Consider the following 21,214-nt stretch of genomic DNA (forward strand, 5'->3'; position numbering starts at 1 on the left):
GAATGGATGCCAGTCTAATGACAGAATGGAAAATGCAACATAACCATTTCATTTACAAAATGCTCACTCACAAATGTTGTTGCATATTAAACCTTTGATGTGGCCATTCATTCTCAAGGAAATGAGCTGAAATAAACTGTTCAACCTGTGAGAAGTAAATTACTTGTTTACACTAGCTGGGTGCTTGCATGCAATTAATGAGGCCGAATCATTATTTGTTCTGTCTCTGAAAACTACTCAACACGTTTGGTAACAAAGTCTCATTATGATTTGGTTCACTGGCTTCCTCATTCTACTAGATGAGATTCAAGATGATGCCCAACAGCAGCAATGGGAAGAGTTTGGATCTCTCCAGGCTGACAGATGATGAAGCCAAGCACGTTTGGCAGGTGATCCAGAGAGACTTCCACCTGCGACAGAAAGAAGAAGACAGGCTAGGGTGAGACACTGATAATCATGGCATTAACTGATGGTTTTGTCTGACTATCCTATCATTGGCCCTATCTGAACGACTGCTTACCAATCTGGTAAACCTTAAGTGGTTTGCTGGTATTTGCTTACTAAAGGTCTTCTGTAGTCTGTTCATCTGGGATTTATCATTTAACTGGAATCTGTCTGTCATTAATTTATTCTGCTTGAAAAATATGGATCTCAGGAACAGTTCCACAGCACTTAGCCTTATGTGAACCCATTAAAAATAAATCTGAAATTATTTCCAGTGGAGAACTTATTATGAAGAGAATTTCTTTAAGTATAGGTCACTTTACCAATGATACTTTCTTTCTACTGGTGCAATACTCTTCATTCTCTAAAGATCAGTTAAATTGGCCTTTTTAAATCTCTTTTAAGGAGTGGCTTAATGACTCAGCTATACCCAAGAAGTTGGGGTTATATCATGTACATCATATCTTGTCAGCCAATATTTTCTAGACCATAACTGTTCAGTTTTTTATAATAAAGTCACGGATGTGGCACAGTCACACTTACAGACACGTGGTATACTTGTTCACACCACCTGCATATCTGTCAAGTGTTATGCAATGCTGAAGAAAAGAGCGTGTAAAAAGCAATTCCTGTGACAGGCCTGATATTCATTCATATGCTATCAGCCTGTCTTCAATCTGTTGTGATGATTTTACTTTATGTTGTTTGTAAAAATCAGCAGAATTGTTAAGCTTTAGACTCTTCCTCAGAAACTTTATCAGCAGGCTGAGCCCATGTATGTCTAAATTCCAGTCATTTTAAAAGAGGTAATAGGATTTGTCTCGGCGTTTTGAATAACATCACATGACTGACATTTTTCTCTCAGTTCTCTCACAGTTGGAAGTCCTGTGGAGACTTTGTAATGTGGTGATGATCAAAACCTTTGGAATATGATGTGGTAGTGCAATTGTTACTCATGCATTGCAGTCTTCAATTTCATTGAACATTGTGCTAATCTAAGCAGATGATCTGAATAAGCCAAATGAATTAAGGCAATTCAAACTTTCATAGTAAATATGAATACTATAGTCTGCTACTGTTCTTGTTTTATGTTCAAGCCCTATGGCTTAATTAGATCTAATTCACATATTCGAAACCAAGCACACTGTCACTGGGTGAAATGCGACCCTGGACCACAAAACCAGTCATAAGGGTCAATTTTTTGAAATTGAGCTTTATACATCATATTAAAGCTGATAAAAAAGCTTTCCATTGATGTATGGTTTGTTAGGACAGGACAATATTTTGCCGAGATACAATTATGTGACAATCTGGAATCTGAGGGTGCAAAAAAATCGAACTATTTAGAAAATCACCTTTAAAGTTGTCCAAATGAAGTCCGCAGCAATGCATAGCTACTAACAAAAATGTTTTTTTCATATGTATCTTTATGGAACATGATCTTTACTTAATATCCTAATGACTTTGGCATAAAAGAAAAATTGATAGTTTTGACCCATACAAGTATTATTGTTGGCTATTGGTACAAATATACCGGTGCAACTTATGACTGTGGTCCAGGGTCACAAATATGCAAGGGGAAAAATATTATTGCAAAAATATACAAAAAAGACAAAGAGTTATTCTCGATGTATCTCTAGTTTCATGCGTCTTTTATGAATTGATTATGCTGTGATGTAAGATATTTGACATACACTTGGACTTATGCTGAAGTGCTTTCAACTTTTGCCAAATAAAAGTTTAAAGAGCCACAGGCACATAACCATTCAACATGTGGAGGAAAGCTCTTAGCTGGTTTCTTCTTGAGAAGAGCAGATTTAGCAGAAATGACTTAAATATCCCGTTTTTAATGCTACACAGCTGGGATACAGAGAGGTCATTGTGCTAGAAGGCCATCATTTTGGCCATAAAGCTTGAGAAACTGGCGCATTAAGAATGGAGGTTTTCAAAAGAAGACTAGAGACCATGGGATAGTCATTTCCTCTCTCTATTATGCTGACTTGTGCAGATGATCTAAAGCAATCTGGGCTTAGTTGTTTAAAAGAAATTTGATAGGATTGATTGAAATCGGATTCTAATCGAGTCTTGGTTTCTGAATCAGACTTTCAATGTGTTGTTCTTAACATTTTAGTAAGATGGGATACCTTTGGAAGAGAAAAAAAAGGATTATCCTGAAGGCAGATTCAGAGTGGATTTCAGGAATAGAATGTAATAAAACATTAAAATTGGTCAAATACAGCAACATTTGTATCATTTATTACAGGGATGCCCAACCCCATTCCTGGAGATCTACACTGTGTGCAGAATTATTAAGTTGATTTTCTGATAATATTTTTTCCCAGGCACATTTTACCAATTCCAAACCACATCAATCTTAATAACTACTAATAAATTAAATACAAAATTAAAAGTGATATATAATTGCTCACAAAGGCTGAAAAATGCCTTATATTCAAGTGTGCAGAATTAAGCAGGTTTTCTTTTACAGGCAAAATGAGCCAAAAAAGAGATTTTAATGCTCATGAGAAGAATGCAATACTAGAAATCGCAAAGTTAAGGCCTGACCATTGGACAGTGAAATGCTCATTGGATCAGCAGGGTCAGACAAAAACAGCTGGAGAAGAAAAGACACATGTTAACTGCTAAATAATTAAGGTGAAGAATTAAGTGTGAAACCATCAGGAACCCTTTAGTCTCCAGCGCCACCATTTTCCAGAGCTGCAACCTAGCTGGAGTCTCTAGAAGTGCAAGGTGTCAGGATCTCAGAGACTTAGGTTAGGTAAAGAGTCCTGAAATATGACCCCCACTGGCAGTAGGTTTTGGAAGATCATTCCATATCTGCAAGACGGACATTTCAGGATAGGAGATGGAGTAAAAATGATCTTCCAAAACTTACTGCCAGATTCAGCTTGTGATTCTTATTAAGTGCATGTGGGTCATTTTTTAGGATTCTTTAGCTAACCTAAGTCTCTGAGATCCTGACTCCTTGCACTTTTGGAGACTCCAGCTAGGTTGCAGTTCTGCAAAATGGTGGCGCTGGAGACTAAAGGGTTCCTGATGGTTTCACACTTAATTCTTCACATTAATTCTTAATTCTTTAGCAGTTAACATGTGTCTTTTCTTCTCCAGCTGTTTTTGTCTGACCCTGCTGATCCAATGAGCATTTCCAGTCTTCATGAACAATTATATATCACTTATAAATTATTAAATACAAAATTAATAGTAGTTATTATGGTTGAAAAAAATATGATCAGAAAATCAACGTGCCTAATAATTCTGCACACGGTGTAAATTCCTGCAGAGTTCAGATCCAGCCCTGCTCAACACACCTGTCTGTAATTATCAAGTGCTCCTGAAGATCTTAATTAGCTGATTCAGTTATATCAGGGTTAGAGCTAATCTTTGCAGGTAGGTAGATCTCCAGGAACAGGGTTGGGCACCCCTGATTTAGTGTATAGTCTATACTCTTTTGGATTTTGTATTTAATTTGTTATACAGTGATAAAGTAGATAGTGTGTAGACATTAGGTGACCTTTTAAGCCTTCCAGTGTACTAAAGTATCAAAAAAAAAAAATATATATTACTACTGTATGTTAGTTTACAAAGATGCAATCATCAGAGATGAACCAGTTAAAACAGTTTCTAACAATTGCTTCCCTCATTGCATGTATTTGTTTATTTTTATTTAAGTGTTGTGGGACAGATGAGGGTCTGACTGTTAATAAGAAATGGAAGGGGATCTGGGTGATCCAATCCAATGTTGCTTTGAAAAACCGGCACAAAAGTAAAATGGTTTACCTGATCCTGCAGAGCAAAATATAGGCCCTACTGATTTCCAGATCTGTATGATAGCCTAACACTTTTTAACAATTGGGCTTTGATCAACTGAAACTCCACTTTTCCCAATTACAATTTTAACTTTAAAATTCTTTATTTGATTTTCAGCTAAATTTTCCATGGCTGTGGTGCTGAATGTATAGCAGTATTGCCAAATATTTGTGGCACTGATTGAATATTTTAGACAACTGTACGGATCATTTAACAAAAAAAGTTATGGCTTTCAATTAATGTAAAAGTCATATTCTAAGATAATTACAAGGATTTTAGATACTTACGATGTTTGTTTTTTCCTCTGTAGACTCTTTGTATGAACAGATTGATTGATCAAATGAAAAATCTATCGATTGATCCCATTAAATCCCGTTTCCAAAACAGTTTCACAAAACCTTTGCTCTCTAGAAACCCAGTCAGTTTGGGTTAAAATTCTTTGAAGTTAAAGTATTTGCATTATAAACACTAAATTAATACCAACATATGAAATTAAATTAAGGACATGCATCAGAAAAATTGGGAATGTTGGACAATAAATATATGAATATAGGACATGCATCAGAAAAATTGGGAATGTTGGACAATAAATATATGAATATAACAGCTTGATTTTGCAGTGTTGTCTAATGTACGTTAAAGCAAAAGTGTCCAGAAGGAATTATGTGACAACGGACACAGCAATGCATCATGTATATTAAGATCATTATGTTTGTAGCGTGATCCATTAAAACGTACAGCCTATTTCAATTCAGACCTAGGTACTACTATTACTCCACTAGGTCTGAAATATATTGTTCGCTGCAAACATGATGATCTTAAATTTATTAATTATTAATTTACTATTAATAAATGTGTACAGTTGCATAAAATGGAAATACTCAATAAAGTAGGCTAACTACGTTACCTCAGATGGTTGAATGGTTGGATTCCACAACTGGTAAAATAAAACATATATAAGACAACACAACATTTACTGTAGGAGCCATACAATTTACTGGTGACTTAATTTAAAAAACTAGGGGTGGGGGGGGTGGGGGGGGGGAGGGGTTACTAATGTGTCTAACCAGTCAGTGTTCCATATTCTAGCAGTTTTGTCAAATGATGTTTCATTTTTTAAAATACGTTGTTTAACTTTGTTGACTACCATTTACCATTTGGATAAGAGACCACAACTTTGTTTTACACACCACAATCAAAAAAATCAGCATCTGAGCAAGTAAATCTCACATTTTTATCATTCATGCAGGGAACTCAAGACGAAAATAATGAAAGAGGATACGAAGAGAGAGCTGCTGGAATATCAGCCTAAACTCAGTGATTCACTCTGCATCCGCTGTCTGCAGCCCTTCAAATTCCTTGTCAACAACAAGCGCCAGTGTCTGGATTGCAAGCTATTTGTCTGCAAGTCCTGCAGCCGTTTTAACAAGAAGGACCGCGGTTGGGTGTGTGATCCATGCCACATGTCCAGGTCAGCACCTGACACATATCAAAGGAACAACACACAGGGCAGTTGGACATAAAACACAATCATTACAAATACATAGAACTATTATTATGTAAATTGTAACATTCAATTGATAAATTATGTAAGAATGGGGTTTTGAACGATTCTGCTTGATTCATGATTAAGGACTAAGTTTTAGACTTAGTCTAAGTTTTAAGTTTTACATATTGTTTGAATGAATTGGCTTGGATTGATGACTCATCTTCACCAGTTCTGCTTACACTTAACTAAACCACAAAGTTCAATACTCTTGTGTACTCTATTGAAGCAATGTAGAATTTTGAATATTGTTGGCCATTGTTGGTGAGTTAACAACGCCCCATTAGTCTTGCATTAACATTATTAGTTGGCAATATAGCGTGATCTCTCATGTCTTGCTTAAGTAAATTATGTTGTATGGAGAAGAAACAGAAGAACAAAGTAGAAATTAAGTCACTGGTGGTAGATCCAGCCTATGAAATGACCATTTTTTGTTGATTGACCAACACACTCTCATGGCAGTCCATAACTATTTTGGTGAATTGGTCGAATTTTGGTGAATACGATCTCATTTGTATTTTTTTGTACAACCTTCGTATACCCCACCAACAGTTAGGTGTAGCATTGGACCTTCATACTTATGTTTTCTAAAAATCTTAAATTTTCATACGTCACATCATATGAATTCATATAAAATCACCACCTCGTAAAATAGTTATGCTTTCTCATGAGATTGGGTTGGATTGACTGAATAAATGTTGTTTTTTCTTGTTTTTATCTTTGTTCCTATAGAATCCTTAAGATTGGAACTCTGGAATGGTTCCATGAGAATGTACGCTCTCGCTTCAAGCGTTTTGGCAGTGCAAAGGTCATGAATTCGCTTTTCAAGAGGCTAAACAGCGACCGTGCCTCCTCTCAAACTGACCTCAGAGGTAGGCTGTTTAATTGAGCAAGGTCATTCCATGATACTCAAATTACTTCCATTATAAACTGACCATAAAGTGGAACGCTGAGCACTGAGCAATCTTGATCATCACATTTGGACCTAAATCTGTAGTCTAAGGAACAAGAATTTACAAATTTTTATATACAGTACTTGCAATTTTTACTTTTATATACACATACCTTGAAATGTTCACTAGGAAACAATTTTTATTTCACGGAGCTATAGGGCCATCCTTAGCTGAGATATAGAGTTTTCCATAAACGGTCTGTATAGCCCAAAATTTGTTGTGGTCCATGACACAAAGACAGTCGCTGACTGTGGTTAAACCAAGTAAACTAAAAAATTGTGTTTTTTCAATATACCAATACATACTAGAGGTAATCACTCCCCCCCAAAAAAGGAAAATTAAATAAAAAATGATAGAGCCTCTACCTTGTTCCAACCACTCAAGTTAGCATGCTTCATTCTTCTTATTTCTACTGAATTCTAATAGGAAAACTATCAATTTAGAAAGTCACTTAGTTATTACAAAATGAGATTTGATTCTTACTGTGCCATCTGTTAATGGAAAACAATTTTTTAAGTAATGTCTGACAGATGACTTACAGCGGGAACACTGAAGGCAGAGCTTAGAGGAGAGAGGCCCTTATAACTCTGAAGGATTTAGTAAGGGATCCAGAGAGAGAGAGAGAGAGAGAGAATTGGCTGTGCCAAATCATCCATGTGATTTACTTCTTTAAACAGTCACATGTTTTTTTCTCTCCAGTGCCTGGACTCGAGTGTCTCTCTTTTATCCAATTTTCAAGCTCTATCTGTCCTGAATACAGAGGTCAGCAAGAGAACATTGTTTGGGTGAAATGAGATTAACAATGTTCCAAACAAAAATTTAACAATTATATCTTAATTATATAATGATGTACATAATATTTAAGGGTGTGTCTCACTGGTGAATAAAGGCTAACAAACAACAACACTATAAAGTTTGTTGTTGGGAAAAAGTAGACTAAATGTTGTTCACACTGCCCCAAAAAACACCAAAGTGGTTAACACACAGATCAAGCAAAATCTCAACAGCCATTGATATTTGGTGTTATTTGAGCTTCAGTTGAAGCCACGGTTTAATTCCTGTTTTGCTGCTTTCAAAAGCAGTTGCTTTCTGTAACCAATCACAGCTAATTTTCTGTCTCTTGTCTCTCTCTTTCTCTCTCACCCCCTACCCCCATCACATAGAGCCTCGAGATGATGACACGCACAGCATGCCTGAAGTTCACAGTGAGTTTAAAAAAAAAATCCTCTTCCTTTGTGATATAGACATTATGAACGGTGATGTCATGCAAGAATCTAAAGTAATCAGCGAATGTCTTTCATCTGTCCAAACAATACAGCAGCCATCTGCTCTCACATTATCTTTGATTTAATAAGGCAGGGAACATAGATAACAAAATGTCTTTGGATGAAAAACACCTTACATAGCCATGAAAAGAACTGAACACAAAAGCTTTGGCTCTTGGCTCTTTTACAGGAATAAACAATAAATATATTTTCTGCTGTCCTGGTCAAGCCAGTCGTTCAGATTTGCACATTCCCTGTGAAGATTTTCTCTTGTGCCACCATGGTCAATGTGATTTCACCAAGTACGACATGTTTCTGGATCAACATCTTTGCTGATCCTGGAACAACATTCCAATCAACCAATCAGATTTGAGGGAGAAGTTTACCAATTATGTCAAGTTTAGGCTCACAACCAGGGTTAGGTGCTTCTACATCAGTGTTATTCACATATCTTTCCCCTCTAATTTTAGGAATAACTTATGGGTCTGATTAGGTTTAGGGGTAGGAATAGGGTTAAAGGTGCCCTAGAACTTTTTTTTAAAAAAAAGATGTAATATAAGTCTAAGGTGTCCCCTGAATGTGTCTGTGAAGTTTCAGCTCAAAATACCCCATAGAATCAATTCATTTTTTTAACTGCCTATTTTGGGGCATAATTAGAAATGAGCCGATTCAGGGTGTGAGGCCCTTTAAATCTGGTGCTCCACGCCCCAAGAGCTCGCGCTTGCCTTAAACAACATTAAAAAAAAGTTCACACAGCTAATATAATCCTCAAAATGGATCTTTACGTCATGCAGCATGTCTAATCACATAAGTACAGTGTTTATTTTGATGTTTACATTGATTCTGGATGAGTTTGAGGCTATGCTCCGTGGCAAACGGCTAAATTAAATTCAATTAAAAAAATTCAATTTTTGAATCTAGGGCACCTTTAAGACTAAATTTTCAGACAGGAATGTAGTTCCAGGATCAACAGAATATGTTGATCCAGGAATATGTCACACACACAAAAATGCTTTTTAGCAAGATAATTCTATATATCAGAGGGAAAAATAAAATTTTTCATTAAAAAAAATTTTAATAAAAAAAAAAAAAAAAGTAATAGCTGTAAACAATGCAGTTTTGTAACTCCATGACAATAGCTATATGACATTTTAAACTATAAATCTATAAAACTATAAAATAAGCATACTTATTACCTAATTTTGGTCCATACTAATAAATACTAACTAATATATACTAACTAAATAACTGTCATAATTTTTTAATGCCAAATCCAAGAGAAAGCCTAAAACCTAAAAACATAATTTTGAATGTATTAGTTAAAATGTGTTTGTCAGACTCGATAATCACTACAGGGTTTCTTGTCTGAGATCAAATGATTCATGTTTGTAACTCTTGTCATCCACACAGCTGGCTCTCTGTTTAACCAGGAAGATGAGCAATCTGAGAGGGAGAGGGCTGAGAGACGCCACTTCAGCCTGGTAGTGTACCATCCCTTAAACATCAGAAACTGATGTTATTAGAGTACAGGGAAAACCAGAGGCAGGACCAGTGCATTTTAACATGTTAGCAGTTCTGTCAGTAAAACAGTAGTGCGAGATCGCCCTCTGGTGCTCAAATATTATTTTAGTTTTTAACAGATTCATTTAGTTCAGTTATGGCCTGAATTTTCCCTTGTTCTCATTATAAGATTTTGACTCCTCATGTTGCCACCTGGAGGTGGTTTTGAAGATCACATGAACAGCTGTAATTCTGCAGACAGAATGGCAGTTTGAAGAACATACTCAATCTTTGTTTAAATCTGTCTAAATCTCAATTGCTTTGTTTAGTTTTATGGGCCTTTGAGAGTAGACAGGAAAATAAAGAACAGAATTTGGGCATGATGCAGGCCAGAACCTGCATGAGCACATTCACTGCCCACTAGACAGTCAAACCTTTTGTATAACCCTTCTGTTCTAATCTTTAATAATACCTACTGCTAATATATTTTACTTAACGCTTATTTGTTATTGTGAGAAAGTCAGTATGCAATTATGTAGATCAGCTGCTTTTATTTAACTATTTTCTTTCTCCCTAAAGATGAGAAAAGGCAGACGGCTGCTTCCTGTTGATCCCCTTGAATTTAATATTGGCGTTGAGAACTCTGCTTATTCCCGCACCCCCTTACTTCTGGTTTGTATGTTCTGTTCTTGCACATCTGATGTCAGAAATAAGAAAATACTCAAGCGTGCAAAGAAACATTACCACACTCTGTTGCCACAAAAGGTACCCTTAATGGCAGTGCCAGATGCTTTGAATTTTAAATTGTTAGGAAAAGTACATAAGATTGGCAAATAAAAAATAAATGGTTCGCAGTGGTGTGAAAAATTTGTGATTTGTCCAACCAGCGTGCTAAACAAAGTGCACCCACTGAGCATTTTCTGAATGTTAACAGTGATAAGACTGAAGCAAATTGTCACAAAATTAGTCAAGCCAAAGTTGAAATGACAGCATCAGGGATTGTTTCCTTTTTATTTCAGTAAAGACTCTTACTAAATATACTGGTATATAGACAATATTTAGTTTAGTTTGTAAAATAGTACATTTTATTTTATTTGATAAAATATGCTAACATTTTAAGCACATGATTTCAGGTCAGGTCAGTGCTATGTGACCATAATCGTTTTTTAATAAGTCATTAAATAAATGTATTTGTTTGTTTGTTTTTAATTTTTTACATTTTTTTTTTTTTTTTAAGTATTCAGGTAGCCAAGAGAAAGTAACCCAGAGTAAGGACTCAGTAAATGAAGACAACTGGTGCACAACCTTTAAGCAGATCCTGGAGAATGGAACTCATGGCAGAGGTGATGAGATGAAGGACATGTTGCAAATCAGCCTGAGAAGTCTGGACAAACCCTCTCATTTTGGTAAGATGTGCTTTCCGCTTCAATTTCCCTTACAGATTTCTGAGGATTTATATTATTTTCAAGACTCTGTAGAGGTGAATGGGTTTCCCCTTCAGGCCATCCAATGCTTTTTCTTACTGTCAGTAAGGTTTAGGCTACTTTGTGCTGGGAATATAAACCTAAGACACTATAAACGCAATACTAAAATTTTATTAACTGAACTGACTGGACAAAATTCTTGCCAGGCCTGTTGGATAGACGCATAAATTCCTCTATATTTCATTCCAGTATTTACATCATAGAATAACTTATGAAGTATTCTGTGTGCTTTCTGTAGATGAATGCACACCACACCTAGAACAGAGGATGACAAAGTCTCGTTCCCTCTCCAAGATGAGTCTCTCTTCAGCTGGCAGCGCTAACTATCACCTCCACCGTGAGCTTTCTTACAGCCTGGAAGACTCAGAGGATGATGATGAATCTGAGATGAATGTCATGTACAGTCCTGCCCTACTTAGGGAGCCATCACCAGATGAGGTTCCCCCACAGGTAAAGTCAAAATTCATGACAAAAACTGTGGTAATGATGATCACCTGTCAAACTGATGTGACATTTGCCATGATTTTTTTTTTTTTTTTAAATGCAAAGCTATATAGAGACTCCATTATACTTCTATTACCTAATGAGGCTTCACAGCTTCATTTAAAATCAGTGCAGGTGTTTTTGGCACATGCAACACATACAGTACATTTTGTATCTCTATGACACTAGATTATTGAGCTCAACAAGCGTATGTCATCAATCGAGACTCTTCTGAGCCGCTTGGAGAAGAAAATTGCCTTTCCGGTAATTGGGGGATCAACAGAACTGGTAAGTTTGAAGTAATTTGCACAACCTACAGGTTATGATTTTAGGTTTATGAAGTGTCTTATGCTCGCCAAGACTGCATTTGTTTGATCAAAAATATATAGGGAAAACAGTAATATATTGTAATAATACAAATAAATGTTTTATATTTTAAAACATTTTAAAGTTTAATATATTCCTGTGATTGTAAAGGTGAATTTTCATCATCATTACTGTAGTCTTCAGTGTCACATGATCCTTCAGAAATCATTCTAATATGCTGATTTGCTGCTCAAGATTATCATCAACATTGAAAACAGTTGTGCTGCTTAAAATTTTTGTAGAAACTGCACTTATTTGTAAGAATATAAGTCTTTACTCTCAATTTAATGCATCCTTGCTGAATAAAACTATTAATTTGTTTAATATATATTTGACCCCAAACTTTCGAATTGTAGTGTGCATTTATGGATTACTAAATTTGAAAAATTCTTTAGTATAGCATAGCATCCTATATTTGTTTCACCCACAAAAGGAGAAACATTCCATTAACGTTTCTGGAAAAGTCCATGAAATATAACTTGGCATCTCTGAAACACTTTTATCAATAGGAACCTCCTGACTTTAAAGTTGCCCAATAATGCTTTTTCACAAGATGTAATATAAGTCTAAGGTGTCTCCTGAATGTGTCTGTGAAGTTTCAGCTCAAAATACCCCATAGATTTTTTTTAATGATTTTTTTTAACTGCCTATTTTGGGGCATCATTAACTATACACTGATTTTGGCAGCGCGCCGCCCCTTTAATTCGCCTGCTCCCTGCCACACGAGCTCTCAACTATATTACAGTGCGTTTACAAAGTTCACACACAGCTAATATATCCCTCAAATGGATCTTTACAAGATGTTCGTCATGCATGCTTCAAATTATGTGAGTAAAGTATTTATTTTGATGTTTACGTTTGATTCTATATCAGTTTGAGGCTATGTTCTGTGGTTAACGGCTAATTCTACACTGTTGGAGAGATTTACAAAGAATGAAGTTGTGTTTATGAATTATACAGACTGCAAGTGTTTAAAAATAAAAATAAAAATAATAGTGACGGCTCCATGAATACAGTAAGAAACGATGGTAACTTTAACCACATTTAACAGTACATTAGCAACATGCTAATGAAACATTTAGAAAGACAATTTACAAATATCACTAAAAATATCATGCTATCATGGATCATGTGAGTTTTTATCGCTCCATCTGCCATTTTTCACTGTTGTTCTTGCTTGCTTACCTTGTCTGTGCACAGATCCAGACATTAATACTGCCTTTCCTTGTCTAATGCCTTGAACATGGGCTGGCATATATGCAAATATTGGGGGCGTACATATTAATGATCCCGACTGTTACGTAACAGTCGGTGTTATGTTGAGATCCGCGTGTTTTCCGGAAGTCTTTTAAACAAATGAGACTTACATAAGAAGGAGGAAGCAATGAGGTTTGAAACTCAATGTCTTTTCCATGTACTGAACTCTTATTTAACTATGCTGAGGTAAATTCAAATTTTGATTCTAGGGCACCTTTAAATCCTCATGCAATTCTTCTGCTCTACCTTTAGGTTGAGCAGAAAGTGGAGGATTTGTCTCCAGCTGACTTAGAGGAGCTTGAGCTCAGAAAAAAGCTTGATGAACTTACTGAAAAAATAAGTGACAAAGGCCTGTCATCTGATGAGGAGGATGCAACGAAATCTTCAGAGGACTCTCAAAAGAAAGGGGCCCTTTCCCATGCTTCAACTATGAGAGGAGCTTCAGCTGGACTTGGAAATGTCAGACATGAGTGGCCCCTTGAGGTTGAGTGGGTAAGAGTATGTAAACTATCAGCACTAATAACCTGTTAAATATGAAGTGTGAATTTTTATTCATGTTTCCTTACAAATGTTTTAGTTAACTCTGCTGTTCTTAATAATTTGATATGTTTCTAATTGTATACTTCAGAAAGCAAAGCCGAATATACATAAATCCTTAAAAAAGCAGAAGCGGGTGAGTTCCTTTGAGTTTAGTAATACAACCAGCTGTGAACTGTCGCAACTAGAGGGTAAAGTTGCAATGGCAGCCGCCAGTGTCCAGAGCACTCAAAGCGGGGTATGCCACTCAGTCTAAACATCAAACATTACTCCAATTCATAAACTTCTCATATCTTGCCATAGTTGTCTGTTAAAAGTTGCTTTTTGCTTACTTAAAGGTTACAGACATTCAGAAAAGAATCGCTGCTTTGAGTGCTGCAGGAATGACAGTGGAGACGTCCCGCAGACGGGTATGTGGAGATCTCAGCTGCTCACAGTCACATAATCCTTTTAAGTTTTCCAGCACATTGGCAGTACAGAAGAATGTACTGAAACTCTCACAGAAATATATATCTTTTTTTTTTTCTTTCGACACATGAGAAATATAGCAAGTTCAGAAAGAGGCTAAATCTAGTTTTCTGTTCCTCCCTTTTCCATTCAGGCTCCTCAACCATCAAGGGTGTTGCATGAATTTCCAATTAGTAAGAGCAAAGTTTTATACTGCATTTTCGATAACATCTGTCATTTCACTCCATCATCTTTGTGTTGTAAAAAAATGCAAAGAGCTATGATTGTTTCCCTCTTATTTTACTACATTTAAAGGGATAGTTCACCAAAAAATGAACATTCTGTCATCATTGACTCACCTTCATGTTGTTCCAAACCTGTATGAATTTCTTTCTTCTGCTGAACACAAAAGATGATTTGAAGAATGTCAGAAACCAAACAGTTGGTGGGCCCCATTGAGGATAGTATGTTTGTTTTTCTTCATACTATGGAAGTCAGTGGGGACCATCAACTGTTTGGTTACCCATTTTCTTCAAAATATCTTCTGTGTTCAGCAGAAGATAGAAATTAATAGAGGTATGGAACAACTTGAGGGTGAGTCAATGATGACAGAATGTTCTTTTTTTGGTGAACTATCCCTTTAAATGTGTTGGAATTACAAAACAAAATGTCAAACCAAATGGCATTTATTTTGTCCAGTTTTAGATTATAAAATAGACATTGTTTAAAATGAAAACAAATAAAGATGGCTACAACAGTTGCCAGATACAAATCCCAATATAGTTTGTTTTATTTCTTCATTCCTCATAATAGATTCTGAACCACACAGACAGTGATTTTAACGCATTAACTGATAGCAATCAGGTCCCCTGCTCAGCCTCTGGAACAAATCGATTATCCATCTCCTCTGGTCATGAAAGTGCCTATGAAAAATCTTCAGTTTGGTTATAATGGGAGCTGTAATGAAATTAATTGCTTAACAGGTTACCTAGAAAGTAACCAAAATCACTTTACTGGTCAGTTTTTAATCAAAATTCACTCAGGATCAATGTAAGAGACATCATGAGGAAACAAGTATTGTGTACTAACACTGTTCTTTTTGTTTTCTCTGAAGGAGGCAGCAATGAAGAAAAATCTTTACGGAAGCTGGTCATTATGTGAAGCAAATTCAGCAATTTAGGGCTCTTTCACATATTTTCAGTGGGCCATGGTAAAATAGTAAAATACAAACTCAGAACATCTCACATTAATAATAATTAATACTTACTCATCTAATGAAAGATTGAAGCGTCATATTATTCAGATAAAAGAAAAGCTCACCTTGTAGCATGTGCCGTTTCTTAGAATACAAAATATCAATTATGCACATATTAGATTTTGTCTTTACTACACTTGATAACTGCTATAGTTTTGATATTTATAAAATAGTCAATATTTAATATCTATGTAGTTTCCTTTTGTATATTTCATGAAATATTGTACTTGATATATTTTTCATGTATTATAAATGTTTGTTTTTTCTGCTCATTAAATATCTTAAACCCTTATCTTTTCCATCACTTTGTCCTCTATGTGAGTGAACATTGCCAAGCTCAATTCCAACATGGGTTTCCACCCTCATCATATCCACATCACCACTGTGTTTTGCATATTTAGTGTAAGGATGTTTTGTGTGTAATATGGAAGCTGCGCAGTCTTCACCCTCCCCCAGAGGATGTATAAATTAGTGGATCAGGCTATCCAGAGGAGAATATCCTCAACCTCTGAGAACGACTCAAAAAAGCTGCTCAGAAGTTCTTTCATATACTCACAGCTATGACAAGACCATAAGATCACGAATCCTCTGAACAACTGCTACTTTGAAGACATTTATGCTACTTCCGCATTAAAGGATTTTTCATCTGACAGTTGAGGAACACAGAATACCAAGAGGTGAACAGCTACAACGTCCTGTAAGTTTCAATGCATTGTAATTTACAAAATATGGTGGTTTAGAAGACTATTTTACTATTTAATAAAATTACTATTTTCAATTACCTTGTGAAATTTAGCAGCCTCAAATAGAAACCATTACAATTAAATTTAAAAAAGTAGTCATTATTTGGTGTTATTCTACAAATAATGTATTAGTAAAGGCCATATTTTGTCATATATTTTCAGACATTTTTATAGCCATGATTTATATACATGCATAATCTGCAAAACATAGAAACCAGAAGTAGTAAGCCAGTGGAAAGCATTTTTATAGTCATTTTTGTTGTTTTGACTAGTTTATTTAATGGTGAAAAAAGACGTTTTTCTCTTTTGTTTTGGGTTTGTTGTTTTTTTTCCCAGGTGACACTTCTCTCAGTCTGGTGGCAGACACTAAATCATGGTTGTAAAGCTGTGTGTCTTGCTCTGTCTCCTTATGCTGTTGGCATGTTTTACCCAGCCAAAACCTCATGATGAGCTTCCATTACGCTCAATGGAGATCAGAGGTATGATTTTACTGATTAAAATATTTTAAATATGTTTGCTATAATATAAAATACCAGATGTTCCTGTTCCTAATATTATTCCCTGTAGATCCAAACATTGATGCCGTTTGGTATAAAGACAGAGGAATACGACCTGTTGGAAGATTTGGGCGAAGGATGGCACAAAGAGGTGAAGGATCATATTTTGGAAAGCACAGGTTTTGCCATCCTGAGGTCCAGGCTGTAAACCAACAACTTAAACCTGCAAATAATTACAAATGACATTAAAGCATCTGCTTCTGTTATGTATGTACTTATTTTAAAATTCCTTCACTACATTTCATTTCAAAACTATACATTAATGTATGTGTTAAAATGTGTCATTGTACTTGTGTCGATGAACTGTTAAGACGTAGCAGCCTTGTTTGTTGAAACAGTGTTGAAACGTTGCTGTAACGCTTAAATCTGATCAATGCCTGATCATATGACATCAATGGGTAAAACAAGCAAATAACACAATTTAAAGTATTCTGATTTACACTTTTATCATGTCAGGGTATTAGAAAGATGGAATGTTCAATAAAGTCAAAATCGATTTAAACTCAATCTGCAGAAAATGTATTACAGTATGTAAAGCTTATGCTGCCGCATTACAAGGTCATTCTTTACTTGATAACCAACAAACCTGAACAACTAACAAATAACTGTTCAAGTAGTTATGAGCAGCTTTATCAATGATTTATCAATTTGTTGACTCAACCACTGTGACTGGTACTATGACAAACAATAGATGAGAAATCAAACACAATGAGGTTAATTATAAGGGGAATCATCAAACTGATGTCACCGGGGAGAGAACAGATTCTGTCTGATCACAGTTCTTAAAGGCCATATGCATCTGAAAACTCCTGCTGAATCCAAACAAAAGTCTTTGCAAAGGCAGTTCCTGTGTTCTGTAGATGTGCAAACACACCCTCGGCACATCCGTTCACAAGCACCGAGCATTCAATAACACATTTGTACATTAAAAAGGACTCTCAGAATCTGCAGGAATGACTTTCAGTGGTGGATGAAATCAGACTTGAGGTAAAAAGTCAAGACGCTCAGCGGTCCAAAGAACGTTTCTGGATCGCCTCAATAACAACATTTTTAAGGAGGGCGATTACAGAACGAGGGTCATCGCTGCTCACCACGGCACTGCCCGACACAATCATGTTTGCTCCAGCCTAGGAATTTTGAAGTAACAAGTAAAGATGAGTAAAACACTTTTAAAGTTTCTTGCTTTTGTATTCATACAAATAACTTTGTGAGAAGTAAGTGACTCGTGTACCTCAGCACATCTGTGGATGCTGCCTGGGCCGACTCCTCCATCCACTTCAATGTCCAAAGAAGGGAACTGACTCCTGAGCCAACTCACCTGTACAGACACCCAAGCATCTTCAATGTTGTTGACTGAGGAATCTAAATGAGACTACTAGAGGCAAAATACACTTGCATACCTTTGGCATCATATCTTCCATAAATTTCTGACCACCAAAGCCAGGCTCTACTGTCATGACGAGAGCCATATCAATTTGTCCAGCCCATGGTGCCAGTTCCTCAACAGTTGTTCCGGGTTTGATGGCAAGACCAACCTGCATCAAAAATAAAAATCAAAACATGGTTGTTACATCTTTTACTATGAGTAGCACTTGTTTTTTTTTTTTTTTTTGCAACATGCCTTCAGGGTTAGTTCACTCAAAAATGAAATCAAATATCTCAAATATCACTATTTAAATATCTATTATCACTGCAGCGTATCATTATTTATCACTGCAGGGTATCATGGCTGCAGCAGTGCAATGATATTACGCAGCGCCTCTCACAAACGTCTCCATGGTTGCAAGGCACGTTCCCTGTGCAAGCAGGGGCTCACGGGCGCTGCGTAATATCATTGCACTGCTGCAGCCATGGAACGGCAGCAAAGTTCCTTGATTATTACGCCGGAATGAGAGTATAGTTCCTAGCCATATCAGCCTAGAAAATCACAACTTTTTATTTAACATCGGTCTTAATACACGATTTAACTACAGAAGAGTCAAGTTTTAAATAGGAAAAATATCGAAACTCTTTGGTCACTTTTAAGCGCAATGCTAACGGTCTAATCAGATTCAATGAACTATGCTAAGCTATGCTAAACGTGGTACCGCCAGACCCGGAGATCGGCTGAATGGATTCGAAAACGGTAAAACTCAACTGTTTAACTTTAGGGGAGTTGGAAAATGAGCCTATTTTCAAAAAAAGTGGAGTGTTCCTTTAAAACAGGCCCCCTGTTCCCTACTATTATAAATCTTTGGAGAACAAGGATATTTTTAAATATATCTCCAATTGTGTTCGTCTGAATGAAGATAGTCATATACACAAGTAAATCATGGGATAATTTTATTTTTTGGGTGAACTATCCCTTTAAATAAAGAAAAATAATTTCCTCTGTTAGTCAGCAGACGGCGCCTAAAATCTAAATAATCAGGGCCAGAGCAGTCAAAGAAACATTCTGTTGCATCTGCCTATAATATAAGTGTATGCATATTACTTAATTCACATTTTTATATGATATGCTTCTTTATGCATCATTTTATATGCTTTTGTGTGCTTTTCAGTGCAATGGATCAATTTGATAGTTGTTAATCATCAGCATGGTCTTTTTAAGAAATATCAAATTTGATATATGCCTAGTTCAGTCATGAAACTCTAGATGGCGTAGACTGATGGGTCCTTAATGCAAACTGATGATATTCACAGTGTTAATTATTTGTAAATTAATTAAATTATTTGTAATTATTTATAAAACTGGTTGTTCCTCCCTTTCGCACAGACCTTCATGCCGCTCTCTCTGATTTCCTTGATGAGGTTGCCAGGGTTGGTTGTGGCTTCTAGATGGAAAGTATACTGATTGGCTCCTGCTGCTGACATGGGTTTCACCCATTGCTCTGGCCTGGACACCATCATATGCATGTCTGTAATAAAGCAAAGAGTATACAAAGCTTCCAAACACTGCAAGGTTTAGCTTATCTGGTTTATCCTATGAGCAATGTTTATTTAACAATACAGAGAGAGAATGAAAACGTGAAAGAGCTCAGGGTGCCCACTTTAGCAAATTATTAACAAAAATGTCCCAAAAAGGAGGACCAGAATGTGTGCAGCTCAGATGTATTAGAAACAAGAGTAGATGAAATTTTGCAAAGACTGGAACCCACCAAAAAATGGATCAGGTCCGATACAGCGTCGTAAACATTCCACCATTGGATGCCCAAATGTGATGTTTGGAACAAAATGCCTTTAGATACAAAGATGAAGGAAAGAATCCAGGGAGGAACAATTAGATGTCTTAACTTCTGACACATGATTCATCAACTTTTAATTTTATAACCTCCTTATGTATATGAAGCACTCTCAGTGACTAGGGTACAAAATAGAGCCTGAAACTTAAAATAAATGAACACCATGGAAGAACGGATAACAGAGTTGCAAATATAGCCTAATAATAACCTTTTACAGTAGGGGGCAAATTAGTTTTGTGCCAAATATTGGTTTGTTTTATTGACACCATTTACATTTATCATTCATTCAATCACTCATGAATGATTGAATGAATGAATATATCATTATATAGCATTCAACAGTTTGGGGCAGGCAATATTTTTTTTTTTTTGTAATAAATTCATAGTTCATAGTATTAACCTGTAATAATATTTCAAATTCTTACTGTTTGTACTGTATTTTAATCATCAAGTAAATGCAGCTTTGGAGAGCATAAAGAGTGCAAGAACATTACAAATATGTTAAGCCTGGTGGATCTAGTCAACATTTCTCTTTATGTAAAAATATAGAGTGAAATCAGATCATTTACTTCTTGGCACCCTGCAGTACTTTACTTTAACAAGCTGTGCATGACTTCTTGAGTGTCACAGTTTTGTAATATGAGTGAATCGATGCGGCAGCAAATGTGCCAAAATGTTGGACAACTAAATATTATGTTTTTGGTACTTAAAATGACTTAATATGATCTCTCTGTGACATTTGATCGGTGTAACTGCCTGCAGGTCAACATTAGGTGAGATGAGAAAGTTACATTAAGACTTGCAAACGTTACACCTCCTCACCCATCCATAACGTCAAGGTGCAGATAATCAGCACCGCACTCCATCATTCGCTCACATTCCCTCCCGAGCTGCGACAGATCGCTACTCAAAATAGATGGTCCGATTTTCGCCGTGTACGCCATGCTGCTACTGCTGCGCTGCCACTACTGCACATTTCCGCTATTCAGTCACAGACGCATTTCAAAACAAAAGTCATGCGTTATTCTATTACCGCCAGGAGGTGGCGCGATTTGAAAAAAGAAAACCCGTCTAATCTCTGTCGATCCCCCTGCTCTGACTGTTGAGGGCCTTTACATTAGGGATAAAAAAAATGTAATAATATGTATAACAGAAAAATATTAATCAAAGAAAAAAGTGTTTCACCTAAGGCAATGGTGAGGTGGAAACAGGATTATCACTCCCTTGTTTTTCAGAATTTGTGGTCAGATATAAATACATTTGTAATTCCTAACAACGTCAAAGAAACTCACTGTAAAATAATAAATAGATATTATCCATGTAACAAT

General features: G+C 36.1%; 3 protein-coding genes across 4 annotated transcripts; 2 read left to right on the forward strand and 1 right to left on the reverse strand.

Moving 5' to 3' along the window:
- Window positions 1-299: 299 nt before the first annotated feature.
- On the forward strand, window positions 300-15,641 carry mlphb (melanophilin b). Its single transcript, XM_067409133.1, has 13 exons — window positions 300-439; window positions 5,522-5,743; window positions 6,551-6,690; window positions 7,935-7,976; window positions 9,447-9,517; window positions 10,116-10,208; window positions 10,774-10,942; window positions 11,259-11,470; window positions 11,693-11,791; window positions 13,379-13,618; window positions 13,755-13,901; window positions 14,002-14,073; window positions 15,225-15,641. Exons 1-13 carry the CDS (start codon window positions 300-302, stop codon window positions 15,288-15,290), a joined length of 1,713 nt encoding a protein of 570 aa, XP_067265234.1. The 3' UTR covers window positions 15,291-15,641.
- Window positions 15,642-16,429: 788 nt separating this feature from the next.
- On the forward strand, window positions 16,430-16,969 carry prlh (prolactin releasing hormone). Its single transcript, XM_067409163.1, has 2 exons — window positions 16,430-16,587; window positions 16,676-16,969. Exons 1-2 carry the CDS (start codon window positions 16,482-16,484, stop codon window positions 16,846-16,848), a joined length of 279 nt encoding a protein of 92 aa, XP_067265264.1. The 5' UTR covers window positions 16,430-16,481; the 3' UTR covers window positions 16,849-16,969.
- Window positions 16,970-17,100: 131 nt separating this feature from the next.
- rpe (ribulose-5-phosphate-3-epimerase) lies at window positions 17,101-20,844 on the reverse strand. 2 transcript variants are annotated; one of them, XM_067409152.1, is made up of 6 exons: window positions 20,709-20,844; window positions 19,803-19,882; window positions 19,423-19,562; window positions 18,066-18,200; window positions 17,897-17,983; window positions 17,103-17,792 (listed from the first exon to the last, which is right to left on the reverse strand). In XM_067409152.1, the coding sequence occupies exons 1-6, from the start codon at window positions 20,828-20,830 to the stop codon at window positions 17,670-17,672; spliced, it is 687 nt and encodes a 228-aa protein (XP_067265253.1). In that variant the 5' UTR covers window positions 20,831-20,844; the 3' UTR covers window positions 17,103-17,669. The 2 variants fall into 2 exon arrangements, with proteins under 2 accessions (XP_067265254.1, XP_067265253.1); XM_067409153.1 differs by lacking the exon at window positions 17,897-17,983 and having other exon boundaries at window positions 17,101-17,792.
- Window positions 20,845-21,214: the final 370 nt, after the last annotated feature.

Source organism: Chanodichthys erythropterus, chromosome 14 (genome assembly GCF_024489055.1).
Source record: "Chanodichthys erythropterus isolate Z2021 chromosome 14, ASM2448905v1, whole genome shotgun sequence".
NCBI lineage: Eukaryota > Metazoa > Chordata > Actinopteri > Cypriniformes > Xenocyprididae > Chanodichthys > Chanodichthys erythropterus.